At 40.0% G+C, this 15798-nt stretch overlaps 2 protein-coding genes across 6 annotated transcripts in view; one reads left to right on the plus strand and one right to left on the minus strand.

Moving 5' to 3' along the window:
• The window catches only part of LOC141576427 (Fanconi anemia group B protein-like), a 21983-nt gene extending 11713 nt beyond the window's left edge, over positions 1-10270 (minus strand). Inside the window, exons 1-2 of the mRNA XM_074359734.1 lie at positions 9934-10270; positions 2317-3323 (exon numbers count right to left, since the gene is read on the minus strand). Of these exons, the coding sequence (XP_074215835.1) occupies positions 2317-2397 (81 nt within the window). The 5' untranslated portion in view covers positions 2398-3323; positions 9934-10270. The remainder of the gene's footprint in view (positions 1-2316; positions 3324-9933) is intronic.
• Positions 10271-10365: 95 nt separating this feature from the next.
• The window catches only part of MOSPD2 (motile sperm domain containing 2), a 45280-nt gene continuing 39847 nt past the window's right edge, over positions 10366-15798 (plus strand). For 4 of the 5 annotated variants that reach the window (XM_074359725.1, XM_074359726.1, XM_074359728.1 and 1 more), the window contains exons 1-2: positions 10366-10510; positions 10669-10738. In XM_074359725.1, the coding sequence (XP_074215826.1) occupies positions 10502-10510; positions 10669-10738 (79 nt within the window). In that variant the 5' untranslated portion in view covers positions 10366-10501. The remainder of the gene's footprint in view (positions 10511-10668; positions 10739-15798) is intronic. The other variant, XM_074359724.1, reaches the window with a different exon arrangement.

Raw genomic sequence — 15798 nt, forward strand, 5'->3', positions numbered from 1 at the left:
ACGATGTTAGAAGTAATTTTCCCCTTGATAGTGTGTTCCATTCACTTGTAAACTTCCTGTATTTATTTTTTTGTCTTAACTGCTAAAAATGCAGTATATTTGCTCGAATGCAGTTATTTCCCTTTATCCAGGTTTTCTGACATGGTTATTTCCCTCTCCCCTTTTATTTGTAGATTCTTAGCCTTTATTCCTGTTTCTAAAGCAATTGAATATTTCACCCTAAGCTGTATCTAATGTCTTTAAAGTACGTGTGTATAAATGCAACACCAAGTCAGGGGCAGGAGCTGTAAAACTCCCAGAGTGGCAAGGTTACTAAGGCAATTCAGAAGCACTTAACTTGTAGGTAGCAGGGTGCAATTCCAGAGCATTCAATACCAGGCACTGAGGACAGTTAGAAGTATAGAATCCCCAAAGAGGTAGCTTAAGGTGTACGTCAGTAGAAACTCAGGTAAGTAATTTATGGAAAGGACAGTGGTCCACTGTAGAGAAAGAACCCTGGAACACAATTTCAAGGCAGGGAGGCCACCAGCTACAGGCCCATTTACAGGGAGTGACATGGTCTCCTGCTCTGGGGGATGTGTTAGTGGCAGAGCTCTACAGGGTCCAAGCAGTGGACCCATTTCAAGTGAGTGAGGACTATATTCCACTGAATGAATGAGGCACAAAATTACTGTTCTTTATCCAGGTGAAGAGGGGACCTTGGATGGGCACCACTCACTGATGATGGCCTTAGCCCTGGTCCAATACAATAATAGCTACCGCTTACTTAGCTTCTCCTGTGTGCCAGGCACTGGGCAAGTCACTTCACAGTGTCACTTTATTTAATTCTCCCTTCTCAGCAGGATGACCCCAATTTCATACACACAGAAAAAGAGTCCACCAAAAGTAAATTCATTCCTTAAGGTAACACTAGCATGTTGCTCAGTTGGGATTTGAAACCCAGGTTAAGTGTGTCCTTTCCATTACCCTGACCCCAATAAGGATTACAGGCTGTATGAGATGCTTCCCCCTCTGCCATTTCTTCAAAAGAAAGGAAGAGAAAAAGACAGAAAATATTGCTTTCCCAAAAAACCTTGAAGTAAAATTGTAACGTGCTTTTTAAAAGATTACTTGCTAAATAAAATAGGATAGTTTTCAAATTATTTTCCTTTTGAGAATTTAAGTCCTCTATGAGTTATAGAGATCAAATATGGTTACATAATTCCTAGTAACATAAAGGTAATTTACAAGGCAAAGACTGATAAAACACAATTTCAACCTAACATTTCCACACACAAACATAATTCACATAAAAAAAATGCCTTTTGAGCTTTCTAAAACATTTATCAATATTCCACATCAAGGTGATAATACAGTGATAGAAATCTGAATTGAGATTCTAAGTGAGCTAAATGGCCAGGGCACACACAAAGTAAGGCAGTATCTGTTTTTTCCCCAAAGTAATACAAGAACTTAAAAAGTTGTATAATGTACTAAAAAACTACTTTTGGAAGATCATGAACTATCAACACTTCACATCACATAACTGATTGTACTGACAAACATCTTAAGCCAGGAGGACGCAATGTTAACAAAACATCAGGGTTGGAGAAATATTATTGGAGACACTCAGTTAGTCTTCCAATTTCCTTTTCATTTTCTGTACCTTTTTACGTGTTACTGAACGCTTATTACCAATCACTATTTTGAAGCAGTTTCCAAACCTTACATTAAAAGATATGACTATATGTAGATAAAATGTGAATGCCTGCTTAAAGGACAACTCTTGAGTTTCAAAATACAACGTAATGAAATTCTCTAAGCAACAGTTTTTAGAAAAATTAACACATCACTTTTCTCCAGAGAACAATTATTTGTCTCTAAACGGACAATGACAGTTTTCAAGGAATTCCTCTAGATTTCACTTTAAGTTTAAAAAGATCATTACCTACTTTTAAAAAGTTGAAAAACTCATTTGAGTTTTCTAGGAAGGCTCATCTTATTCTAAGTAAAAATACACATCTAACTACCATCACGCTAATAAAAATTAGAAATAGTTACAGTAAAAGACAAGTAAATATATAATAACTGTAGTTATATATTTATGTATTTCAAAAAAACTCAAGGGTTTTATGACTCAAAATGGTAAGGCAAAACCTTCATCAAATAGTATTTAGATAATTTTGAGAAAAAAGAATGATGTATGATTTTCTTTTAAACGCAGCACTAAAAATCGATTTGGATAATAAGGCTCCACGACGAATCCTATGAAGCACTGGGATGCTTAGTAGGTCTAAGACTACACCAATTGAACGATTATGACAATCAGTACCATACCTGAAAGTTCTTTTCCCAAACAGCACAAACATCGTTGGACCGAAAGGATACGACAAAAAGGAGGTCTCCACCTGAATCCATCAGGTGAACTGCCCAAGGATCTCCAAATGGAAGCTGGCACACACCTTGAGGAATCCCATTTCAGAATGAAATCAGTTGATTCTTTCGAGTAAGGGCAATTAGAGACATTCTTAATTGGTTGTTGACAATCTCAGTTGCACAGGCGTGCACGCAAGTTATCACACTTCTATAAACAGGAGGGATAATGTACGTATCGCTTATTACTTCTTCCCTTTCGAGGGAGTATACGCAAAAGTGGGTATTCCAAGTTGCATAATCTGATGTTGAAGGCTTTTGCGTGCTTCCTTCCTCAGATAAATAACATCTCTTTGGTCCTAATAAAACCATGCCTTCATTTTCAATCTCCCCCGCCCACTCAATAGAGGAAAAGTTCATAGACACAGTAATAACTCTGCCAGTTTGGGAACAGATATAAAAGAAAGTCTGGACATGTCTCCATAAAACTAAAGGGCCATTAAGGACCCTTACGCTGTCCTTCAACTCATAGCCTAGTCTTTTCAAATTTATTGGTACTGTGAAGAAATAGCAGGAAATACTTGAAAATGTTATTTTCTTTATTGCACTGTATCATGATATAAGGTAGATTAATTCCGGTTCTGAAATCTGAAACACAATCGCAACACATCATTTTTAAGTGAGAGTATTCCTCTTTTATGCTGAAGAATCCAGTGGACTTCTGAACAAATACTCCTGTTTCTCTGTCAAATACCATTCTCCTGACATGTAACATGGGTATTTTTGCAGGCCCTTTATCTACAGAATTTCCTTCAGACAAACGAAAAACCAGCACTTCCCCGTTGTAGCAGAAGAGCCTTTCCTGTTCGTTAAACGACATCGCTTGTTTGCTAGCCAATCCACAGTATCAAGTCTGATTTGTATGGGTCCAATTTTCGAATGTCAATCGATTCCAGTTGATGCTTTTAAACCTAAAAATGAAATGAGAGAAACTGCAATCAAATAGGCAGGGCAGAAAAGAAAACACGTGTTTTTGTTGGAGAACTATCACACAGGTAACGATAAACTTGTATTAACATTCCTAAGCTTTTTATGCTAGCTTAACAATGTCACACTATCGCAAACGGTGTCCTAAATATTATTTCTGTACAACTCTTAAAAAAACAGTTTGCAAAGAATGCAAATAACCATACCACGAAAGATAAGTGACTGTATCAATGGCATCTATGAAAAGCTGGAGGTGCTCTACGAAAAGTGACTGCAGATGTTTTTTCTGGCTTAAAGGTTCCAATTCTGTCTGTCAAATCTACCGACCTAATCTGGTTTTCCCCTTTTCTAACCTGTTGCCTCCAAATGGCTGTCCCCCTCTCAGCCTTAACCCCTTTACAATGACAACTCAGCCAGTCAAGGATTCCAAATACATGGTCCCACAGCCCAGGCGTGTGGGTTCCACTTCCCTGAGAAAGGAGTTCATACAGACTCTATGGCAAAAGTGAAAGCCCAGAAAGAAAAACAGGAGCTGTTGTAACATGGCTTTAAAAAATCTCCATAGGAATAACAGAAATAAATCTCGAATCTTCCTTTGCAAAAACAAAGCAGGTTTACATCCTAAGAAAGTCACTATCCTTATTCAAAATAGGAACAAAAATAGAGGATTAGTAATATTACAATGAACACAAGAATTAAATAATAGCTATCAATTATTCATGCTTCTTATATCCCAGGAACAAAACATGCATTATCTCATTTGATGCTCACAGCTATTCTTTTAAAGTGAGCATTCTTACCATCCCATCTTTTAAACGAAAAAAACGTATTTTAAACTAGGATCAGTAAAATTTCCAAGGTTACAAAGCTAATCAGCAATGGCACTAGATTTGGAAGAGGGGCCCTCTGACTCCTGAGTCTGCACTCTGAACCAGCACACTGTACTGGCGTGTGCTCCCTTTGAACACTGGTTATGAGAAAGGCAACTTGAGAGAATTAGTAAAGTAGAATACAGAGCAAAGGAACGCCCCCTCCACATGTAAGAAAAAGATGTGGCTCTCGCTTTACTCAGTGGCTACATACGCTGAGTCACCCCTTTACCAGTTACTGACTGCTTAGCAGGTGCTGAGAACTGTGCACGCTCAGAGTACCTCCCGAATGTCGGGCCTGCCTTTTACTAGATGTGTGCTTTACGGCAAGGTACTTAACCCCTCACACTCACATCTCTGTCATGGGGTGCAGTAGCAGTATCTGCCCTACAAGGTATTGGAATTAACTACTAGAACCCACCTGAAGTGGAACCCGGCACACGCAAAGCGCTAATACCGGCTGGCTCAGACAATCACCATCAAGAGCAGCGGCACGGCCGGCTCGGGCTTACACAGCATCTAACCGTAGAAACCTCAGAATAGGCACACACTTAGTTGGCGAAGGCTAAAAGGTCTCTCGTCACTATGTGTGACCCTCATATTCTCTCTTCTCCTATTTGTGGATCATTTACACCAGGAAACTCAACCACTTCAGAAACAAGTGAAAACTAGGTCATTTACAAGTAAGAAATACTGTTTTTCTTTTTTGAATGAGAAGCAAACTCAAAAGGCTTAGGGTTTATTCTTTTATTATAAAAATCTACCAATTGTCCAACTAGAGAAAAGTATCACTGAACCATAATCTATAAATTTAACTTAATGTAGCTTGCATTTTATTGAAATAACTTGAGTTAGAGGCAATTCTACTTAAAAGCAGACTAGATTACTCAGCATCTACGTGGAAATGGGAGATGCTGTACCTTATTGTCTAACCTCCAAATACATCACTTGTAGGTTTAAAATACGCTAATTCTTTGAAACTCCTTCCATCAAGAAGTGGCACTTAATTCTCCTCTCCCTGAGTGAGGCCTGGTCATTATGACTCACTTCTAGCCAACAGATTACAGCAGAAGATTGGGTCACAGAGCATGGTGGCTTCCTCGTTGACTTCTTCCTTGGATCACTTGCACTGGAAAAAAAAACCACCCACTGTATCATTAAGACACACAGGCAGCCCCATGGAGATGTACACACGGCAAGGAACTGTGGCTTCCTGCCAACAGCCAGCAAGGGACTGAGGCCTTTTGCCAAGAGCCATGTGCGTGGGCCTTCTTGGGATCACATCTTCCAGCTCCAGTCCAGCCTTCCTGAGCCAGAACCACCCAGCTAAGCTGCTCCCAAATTCCCGGTCCTCAGAAATTTTAAGACAATAAATGTTTGTTGTTCTATGCTGCTGAATTTGGGAGTAATTTGTTATAGAGCAAAAGATAAATACATTCCTCTATGGAATTTGTTTGGTTTTTTTTTTAATCAAACTGACAATCCTGTTTTTGAGAATTTCAAGAAGTAGGACTGAACTAACTGGAGATATTCTATCCTAATACGAACCAACAGAAGCCAACTGGCTTAGTAGTATATTGGTAGACAATGCATGCAAAGATCTGGGACAACAGGTATCCCAACGTAGTTTCAACTTCATCAGTAAAGAAGATAGGGAAATCAAAGGTGTGGCTTTCACTCATAAAATGACCTTTTACTTTAAAGGAAATAAACGTATTGGTTATATTACATCAAAACATATGAATAATATTTTCTTTATTTCAAATTTCCCACAGACATCTCAGACCTCTTAGAAGACTTCTAAAAACTGTCCCTTTTTAGCATTAAATGACATATTCTTTTCTTAGCGTTAAAATTACATACCCTCAGGTAAAGATCTAAGAACTCATTGTCTTTCACTACCTACTCACTTAAAAAGGTTTTCAGATTTCTTAATACTAAAACCAACCAAAAATAACTTGTGTCCAGAAAAGGGTTTTGGGATTTTAACACGAAACGTCACAACTAATGTGTAATCAACACAATGTCACACCAAGTGTGACAGGACTAAGGAGGATCTGATTGCTAAAAGATCAGTAGAATCACCCCCTTATTAAACTTTAGAGTATGTACTGCTGCACCTTGATAAAGTTATGAGTTAGGAAAACCAGGCCTCTTACATGCTGCTCTTCTAACGCTATCACGAAGTTCCTTACATTAGAAATTTCTTTCAGGGGGAGGGTATAGCTCAGTGGTAGAGCGCATGCTTAGCATGCATGAGGTCCCAGGCTCAATCCCCAGTACCTCTGTTAAAAAAAAAATACACACACACACACACACACACACATATATATATACGTGTGTGTATATATATAAAAACCTCACTACCTATCCCCTTCTAAAAAAAAAATTAAAAGTAAAAAAAAAAAAAAAAAAAACTTCTTTCTCCCAACTCTCTGTCCCAATTGCCACTAGTTCAGGCTTTCATCTCTCACTTAGATCGTGGTAAAAAGCCCTTTAATCAGCCTTCCTTACTCTAGTCTTTCTCCCCTCTAATATATCCATCTATTTATGCTACCTCAGTTATTGTTCTAAAACACAAGCGTGATCAGGTAACTGTCCCCTCATTCAAAAGATTTGCATGCACCCACGCCCCCCTCCACCAGCCCCCAACAGATCTATGATCCATGAACTAGTTACCACCTGGAAACATAGACACTAAATATTGTACATTGAACATATAACTGAGGGAGAGATAAAAGGTTGCAAACCACTGCTATAAAGTAGGGCATGGCATTCAAAGGCCTATTATAATCTTAATTCAACATACTTTTAGCATGAGCTCTAGGCAAAAAGAAAACTTATTCTCATGGACTTAGACTCAAAGAGACTGAAAAACATTGTTATATGAAAGGTCACTGCTTTTTATTTTTAAATACCATTGTAAAAATATGCACATTTTCAATATAAGTTATTCTAAATGGACCATCATCAGAGTTAAAAATTAGAAGCTATTAATATTTTAATATATAAATTTTTTCCTCAAACTTTCTGTAATCTCAAGGCTTACTGAATTCACATATCTGTGTATATGTTTTATTTTATACTGATGCAACATCTATTTTAAAAGTAAAAGTTCTTAGCATATGTTCGTAAGAAAAACCTTTAAGCCTGTGAAGTAAGTGGTAATTTTCTTTTGTCAGATAGAAATAATCTGGAAACAAGTGAAACTAAGTTTCAATTTAGAAGTTCTTAAACCAATATTAACAAGCTCTGATTAATCAAATCGGGGCACCAGACTTAGTATTCCAGCCTACTAGTCATTTGACTTTTTACTTAGTACTCTTACAACAGTGGCTGCTGAAGTAACAGGTAACTCAAACCAGTTTTACCTTCTGTTGCAGAGCTGGAGGGGGATGGGAGAGAGATTTCGATGCAGATTATTTATAAAATAATATGTAGTTAATTTGAGCTTTTCCTGTTTTTTATTACCACACATCAAAGTTGACTTTATATTTTACACATAAAATGAAAAAAGACGTGAGAGTATACTAGAAAAACACTACATGATAATCTAAATATAATAGTTTGGCAACAAATTATCACCCTTATCCAACCTTCTCTCACAGCCTCCTACCAAATAAACAATGTTCCATTAAATGCTAGTAAATTCATTAGGCATTATAAATTTCAGAACTCTAAATAAACTACAGGTCTGGTTCAGGAAGATCCTAAAAGAGCACTATATCATCAGCAGATGAAATCTAAAGAACTCTCTAAGAAACCATATTGATTGCAACCAATGGACAGTGTCTTTGGAATTCTATCTTTGCAATAAAGGTAGAATTAAGACACTTAACTAAATGAATGTATGTATTTATATGTATAACTGGGACATTATGCTGTACACCAGAAATTGACTCATTGTAACTGACTACACACCAATAAAAAAAATTTTTAATTAAAAAATATATCTAACTAAAAAATTCACCTAATAATATTAAACATAATCTCATGAGCATAATACTCATAGGTGTCATTTTTCCAACATATAGGACACTGTTTACCTAAGTAAATTAACTGGGCTACAGAGTGGGTCCACTGTTAAAACTTTTTCTACATATATAACTAGAAGTCATCTGCTGGGGCCTACCCAGAATCAATCTCCCTTTTTCCTTTCCCAGAAAAGCTTAGGGTACCTGAAGTGTAGAAGAATGTGGGAGAATGGTGATCTACTAAGAGAATTTAAAAAGATTAAATTAAAGGCTCTCTATGCTATACTAAGCACTTCTTTCTCTAAGCAATGATACACCACTGAAAGATTTCAAAAATAGAAATCACAAGATTGTACTTCTAAATAATAAAGATCCTGTGACAGGGGGAGTGAAGTGAGACTGGAGGCAGAGCCATCAATAGGAAATAATTATGAATACTTAATTAAATTAAAGGGAGATTTTTGGAAGGCAATTTGGCATAAATGGAAATGCATACACCCAGGATTTTTTTTTTCATTTTGTTTAAAAAAATTTTTTTTGTTTTTCTATTCAGGAATTTCATTTCTAGATACAAACCCAGAGAAATAATCCTACATAATAACGCACAAGGACATTGCTCTAGAGTGTTCACTGTGCTGTTATTTGTAATATTAAATAAAAAGTAAAAACTTTGATGACCACCAATAGAGGAATGAATAAATACAGATGGAATATCATCTTATAGTTAAAAGGAATGAATTAGATAGATAACATTGTGTCTAGAGTTCAAAAATCGAGTGAAAAAAATAAGTTGCAGAAAAATGTATACTGTAGTACATTATGTATCAAAATCAAAACACATAAAACAGCATTATGTATTTTGTTTACCTTCAATGGCTACATTCTCGGACTGCTTTCTCTGTGCCAGGCACTGTTCTAAGCATTTGGCACTAACTTATTCATTTTTCATGATACCCTTATTAACCCATTTCCATGAGGAAACTGAAGCATGGAGTTTAAGGATCTTCTCTAAGGCCTACAGATAGTAAGCGACAGAGCCAGGTTTCAAACCCAGGCAGCCTGGTCCAAAATAAAAAATGCAAAGATTCTTGCCAAATTCCAATGACTGTTTATTCTGGAGAAGAGTAAGGGTATCAGGGTAGAGGAGTGGAGCCGGAGAGAGACTTTAGCTATATCTGAAATGTTATTACTTCGAAGATGTATTCAAATACTTTTTACACAATGTGTGTATTTCTCTTCATTAAAAAAAAGTAAACATATATTTTAAAAGTTTGGAACAAAAAAATGCTAGCGTCCATCGTGGTTGACTAGGGACCGTGGGAATATGAGAACTGTTCTTTTCTTCTTACAACTTTGTAGTTTTTCAGTTGTGACAGCCAAAAATATCTCCAAGCAGTGCCAAATGCCCCCTGGGAGGCAAATTCGCCCCAGCTGTGAACTATCTTAATAAACTGAAAGACGCTTTACATCTTTTTAACTTCATATAACTTTTAAAGATTTCAAATATCTACTCATTGCTAAGTATTTCACACTCCAAGTGGGAAAGATGCTGCAGAGGTAAAGAAAGGGTCAAGCAAAAAATTCCCAGAACATAGCATGAAATCTAGTTATTCCACAGAACGATGGGCACAGGCCCCAGGACGCCCACTTCCTTCCCGCTCTTCCGCAATGAAGGGACCAGGGGAGCCAACCCAGCCCCGCCACCTCCTCGGCGAAAGTCACCTGAGGAAACAAGCCGCCACCGGCCCTACCTCTGCGCGTGGGGTTCCCGAGTACCACAGCCGCCACGTCCCCGACGCCACAAACAGGCGAAGCGTCCGACGACTCCAAACCTCCCGCTCGCGCGCTGCATCTTGGGAGGCCTAGGCCGGAGGCTGCGTCCAGCGCAGAGGAGGCGGAGCCTGCCCAGCTGGCCAGAAGACGGTTGCCAAGGAAGGCTGAAGAGGCGTGGCCTCCGGGGATTGTTGTGAAAGCGAATGGCAGGCGGAGCTCGCACGGGCGGAGCTCCGCGAGGGAAGCGCCCGCGATCCCCCGGCTGGCGGGGGCGGACCCGCAGTGCAGGGGACGTCAGGGGGCGGGGCCCGAACGGGAAGCGACTGGGAAGCTAGGGCGAGGGCCTGGTCCTGCCTCCGGAACCAGGCGGCCGCATCGGATTGGTTGGCGCGACGACGCTTCCGCCCGCCTTCCGTTGTCACGCGACCACCTCTACGTCCCGCCCTTCCCTCTTTACCTCCGGGCCGGCTTGGCTGGTGGTGAGATACTCGGTCCGCAGCTGTGGAAGTGGCGACTGCAAGCGCAATCACGTCCACGACAGCGACCATGGCAGAGGTGAGGAGCCGACCGCACCGCTGCCGAGCCCACCTGCCCGGACCCCGAAGCTGCCTCTAAGGCCTGGGGGCCGCGCACTCAGGTGCAGGTGGGCTGGGCTGAGGGGAAGTGAGGTGGTGAGCGTAGTGTCTAAGCGTCCCTTCGTGTCTTCCTTCTAGTATCAAGCCCAGAATAAAGCCAAGCTCATCTCTGACACGCGACGGAGGTTCGAAGCTGAATATGTGACAGGTGGGTACCGCATTCTCGGTGTTGAGGCAGGTGTGCAATGAGCGTCCCCAACTTTGCTGGGGTGTTTGCCGGTGTCTCTGTGAAAGGAATTAAGGACCATTTCGATTCTCACGGGGACCGTACCCTCTACGTTTCCAAGGTTTTCCGCTCTATAATGTGGCACGCACACTGCTCCACTTGGACAAGTAACGCTTCCATTGTTTTCTAAGGGTTAATGTAAGTTGGAAATTGGTGTTTCTCACATCTCGAGTTTATAGAACTTGCAGGGACACTTGTTAGGCCCTTGGCACAGGTGATAGTGTCCAGTCCACAGCTCTCCTGCTGACCTTTCACCAGCAACAATCAAGAACATGAACCTGGAAACTGCCTTAATACTATTCACGTCTACTTAATAGGGGATCCAAATTCCTTGGCTGTTTTGCCTAATTCCACTTCAGAGAACCCAGCCTGCTACCCACGAAGTAGGCCCTCCTGTGCTGGAAAAAGTTCTTATCTTTTCATCCCACATGGTACTTTGCAAAGTACTGTGAGTACAGAATTGTTTTGTTGAGTGACCATTCTGTTTCCAGGTGTCACAGATACTTGAGTTGTCCAATATTTAACTGATGATTGAATTCTTGTACAGTAATTTCGAAAAGCATGCAGGGTGATTTATTATAAATAGGGAATAAATAGTCAAACCCTGACCCTGCCATTTAATATCTTGCTTGTCTCTTCTGAGCCCCTGGTTCCATGTCTGTGAAATTCAAAGAATTAGGTTAAGAGGAGTAAATGAAAAAGTATATATCAAACTGTGTAGCATGGGGTTAGCGTCTAGTAGGCTCTCAATGGATATTTTGCCTCAGTAGTCATTGTGGTGACTGTAAAGAGTTCAGCTTCCACATCTTGACTTTAGTGCTCAGCAGAGGTTCCCGGCACCTTTAGACTGCCCGAGATTATATGTCAGTTGATGACCTAGAACAAATAAGGAAATCTGTTCCAAATAACCTGGTCAGTAAATCTTTTCATCCCTCCCTGTCAATTTTCTTCACATCTCATACTTTGTACCAGAGAGTTGCAAAAGCACTTGATTCACTTTTAGCCCAGAGATCTCATTTCTAATAATGTAGCCGGTTCCAGTACAGAAAGAATTGTAACATTACTTTCCATAGAAATGTCACTCATAGCTACATGGTTAATAACATTTTAAGAAATTACCCAGAACTTGACCAAACGAGCTAGTGCTCCCCAATAGTCATTTACTTATGCCCAACAGAAGAAGTAGAATATAGTCATAGAAGTTCAGCAACAGATAAGATCTTAAAGGTCATCTTGGTCCAACCTTCTTGTTTTTACAATGAAGAAAGTAACATCTAGAGAGATTAAATGATTTGCTCAAACTCCATGGTGTTAGTGGCTAGACCTGGGCTGGTGGTCAGGTCTTCTGAATTTCACTGTGGGGATCTTTTGGCAACACCAGTGTGTCTAATTTGATCGTGGCACTCCCCAACTTGAAACCCTTCAGTACCTTTACACTGTGTTTAGAATCAAAATCCCAGTTCTTTATGGTGGCCTACAGTGCAAGGCCATGTCTGTCCTAGCTTGTGGCCCCACCCCCATCCTCATCTGGTCCTGCTCTTCTTGCCTAGTACAGATTTCACCACTGCCCACAGTAAGAAACATATTCTACATAATCTAGTACACACAGAACTGAAGCACAAGTTCATTAAAGAGTGCTCAGGCTAAAAGCCTGTGACTCCCTGATACAGTGACTCACAAAAGTGACATCACAACCTCCAGACGTGACCCAGTGACCCACAGTTTGAAAAATATGACCAGCCCCACTGCTGCTTTTATGTTCTTCAGACGGACTGAGGCTCTTTCCATCTCAGGATCTTTCCCCTTCTCTCTGCCTGGAAGGCTCTTTACAGGTAATGAGCGTGGGTAGGTTCTTCTTTTCTTTTCCATCTTGGTTTAAATGTATCTGAGAGGCCTTTGCCGATTATTAGACAGCCTCCCCATCTCGCCTCCTTTACAGCTCTTACCATAATCTGTAATTATGTCCTTCATTTGTTGACTTAGTGTTCATTTCCTCCAGTAGAGCACATGAGTCTGGGGCAACCTGTGTGCACTGAGGGCAGGGTCTGACTCACCTCTGTACCTAGCACAGTTCTCACTGCATAGTCCTTGACTGAAAATAGCAATGCTTAAATACACACATATGGAGATGAGTCCCAGGCTGTATTAAGAGCTGTCCTAACCATCACCCCCCCCCACCCCACCCAAATCCGGCAAAGAGCAGCCCTAACAATATGTCTCATGAAGAGCAGTGCTATTTCCAAGTAAAGCACTGTCTGGCATTAAGTATAGGGAGGGCTCTGTCACCCCTGGATGTGTGTGAATGTATATAGGTGTGTTATCAGCATAGCCATGGCAAATAGGAATTTAATTAATATAAAGACTTGCATGGGAAAGGAACGTCCACTTTCCTTCTTCCTCTGTCTTTCATTTCATCCTTTCTATTGTCATTAACGATATTTTCTTTCAGAAGAGGCTTAGGGTAGGCCTAAGGAAACGTGGTTTTTCCTAAGGGAACACATGTATTATCTGCAAGTGTATCACTTTACACACTGGCTGTACTCCAAAATCTCTTTTGGAGGTAGGTTCTTGGGAATTCTAAGCATGTTTTTGTTTCCACAGAAATTAAGTAACCAATTACAGATAGATTTGTAGCTGCAAAAAGAAGAAAATCTAAGTCCATAATTGTTGCATGCACTACTAATGGTCTTTTTTTTCTAGCATTGTTTCTGTGAGAAATTTCATGCTGAGTCTCAGATGAGAAACATTTCCCTTTCTCTCTTCCTCTTTCTTGTGGCCAAAGCAAGAGACTAATCCCTTGTGACAATAATTTATTCAGTTCCTCACATACTTACTACGTGCTTAATTCTGGGAAGCAGTGTGTCAATATTAGAGAAAGAGCAGAAGAAGGATAGAGCCCCTTCCTGAACTACTACAATCTAGTAGAGGCCTTGAAACAGAGCCAACTCCTGGGGGCGGGAATTACAGCGCACTGGTAGAGCACATGCTTAGCATGCACGGGGTCCTGGGTTCAATCCCCAGTACCTCCGTGAAATAAATAAAGACTGTTCTAACATACTTAAAAACAGAGCTAACTACTAAAGTAAAGGCAAGTTGTGTCAAGAGGAATAAAAGTGCTAAAATCACTTCTGCAGGAGTCAAAGACGAGGAAAAGTCACATCTCGTTGGGATGACTGGGTTAGCACGGAGTTAGAAAAAACTTCAGAGAAAATGTGGTGTTTCTCAAGAACTTGGAGATATGGTAGAACTCGGCCAGGGAGAGAATGTGATCCAGGCAGATCAAACAGTCCTGCCTGAGGCGCTGAAGTGATAAGGTACAGGGCGTGTTCGGGAAGCCATGAGAAGTCCACTGATGAGCCCTAAGGAGGGTAGGCACACCAGGCTACAAACAGTGGCAACATAGTGTCCGGAGCCTTGGACACCAAAGAGGTGCGACTGTGCTTTGTTTAGTGAGTTTGAAGAGCAACTGAAAGATTTGTGGGTTTTGTTATTTTAGGTTTGTTTCCTGACTCTACAAGTATATGAATTCATTTAAATAAATGTGGGTGATACCAAAAAAAGGCCAGAGAATCCCCCAGAAGCATATCATCCAGAGGTAGCTCTTCTAACAGTGGATGTTTTTTTCTATACATTAAAAAAAGTAAAGACCGTTCTGTATGTAGTTTTATGTGTTGCATTTTTATTGACATGATCTTATCTCCCCATATTATGAAGTAAACAATGTTTTCCATTACCACTTAATATTCAGTTCTTAACTCGTGCTTCTTTGTGTTAGTTTACATTTGATTGCTAGTGAGAGTCAGCTTTTCATATGTTTACTTCCATTTGTAGTTAATTTTTTTTCATTAGTATGGCTTTTAAAATTGGTTTTGGCTTTTTTTGTTTATATCACTTGGGTATTTTTCATTTTTTGAATTTCACTCCTTTGTGGTTTCTTCCATTGCCATTAAGTTAAATAATTTTCTCTCATCCAATAACTGTTTCTAATCATTTAATTTTTGTTTTGTCTTGGCTTCTTTTCTTGATTTTGAAATATCTTTTATGTACAGAATGTATAAAACATGAGTAAAATAAACAGCCATGTACTCACCACTCAGCCAAAGAAATAGGACTTTCTGGGTATCCCTGCCATTCACGGGCAGCCGCTTGTCCTGCGGTTGCTGTTACTCATTGTTGCTTTTCATGAGCTTCATCACCTATGACAGCTTCCTCACAAGTACTTTATTAAATTTACTGTTTTTGAACTTGAAATAAAAGCTGAATAGATTTTTTCCATGCCTTGCTTCTCTTACTCAAGAGTCGTTGATGTTGTCAAATATAACCATAATCGATTCCATTTTATAGCTGTGTTGTAGTTCAGGGAATGAAAATACCAGTTGGTGGATTTGAGGTCCCTTCTAGATTTTGCGATTAGGTACAGTGCTGCTATAAACATTCTTCTACATGTCTGGTGCCTAGACTTTCTCTAGGGCAGTGGTTCTCCAAGTTGGTCTAGGAACTATAAAGTTCCTTGAGAGCATTTCAACAATCTTGGAAGGTCAAAACTGTTCATAGTAACTCTTTTCCTTTTTCACTGTCATTCTCTCACAAGCATACAATAGTGTTTTCCAGAGGTTACGTGGCATGTGATGATGTCATCATTGCTCTGACAGCTGATGGAACGTGTGCTTGTGTGTCCTTATGTTCAAAAATTTTCTCGGTTTTAATACCTAATAACTAACAACTGGTAAATATAACTTATATAAACTCATTAGAGTCCTCAGTTATTTTTAAGAATGTAAAAGGGGTCCCAAGACCAAGGAGTTGGAGACCTACTCTGGTTTGCAGCCACCAGTGAAATGGGTGGGTCATAGAATAGGCACCTACTCCGCTGTACTAGGTGATGCTGAACTAGCTCCCGAAGTGACTGCACCCATTTTTATTTTAACCAGTTTCTGAGTGTCTTTGTTTTTCCACACCCTAAAGTTGGGCATTCTTTTTTT

Source organism: Camelus bactrianus, chromosome X (genome assembly GCF_048773025.1).
Source record: "Camelus bactrianus isolate YW-2024 breed Bactrian camel chromosome X, ASM4877302v1, whole genome shotgun sequence".
NCBI classification, from domain to species: Eukaryota; Metazoa; Chordata; class Mammalia; order Artiodactyla; family Camelidae; genus Camelus; species Camelus bactrianus.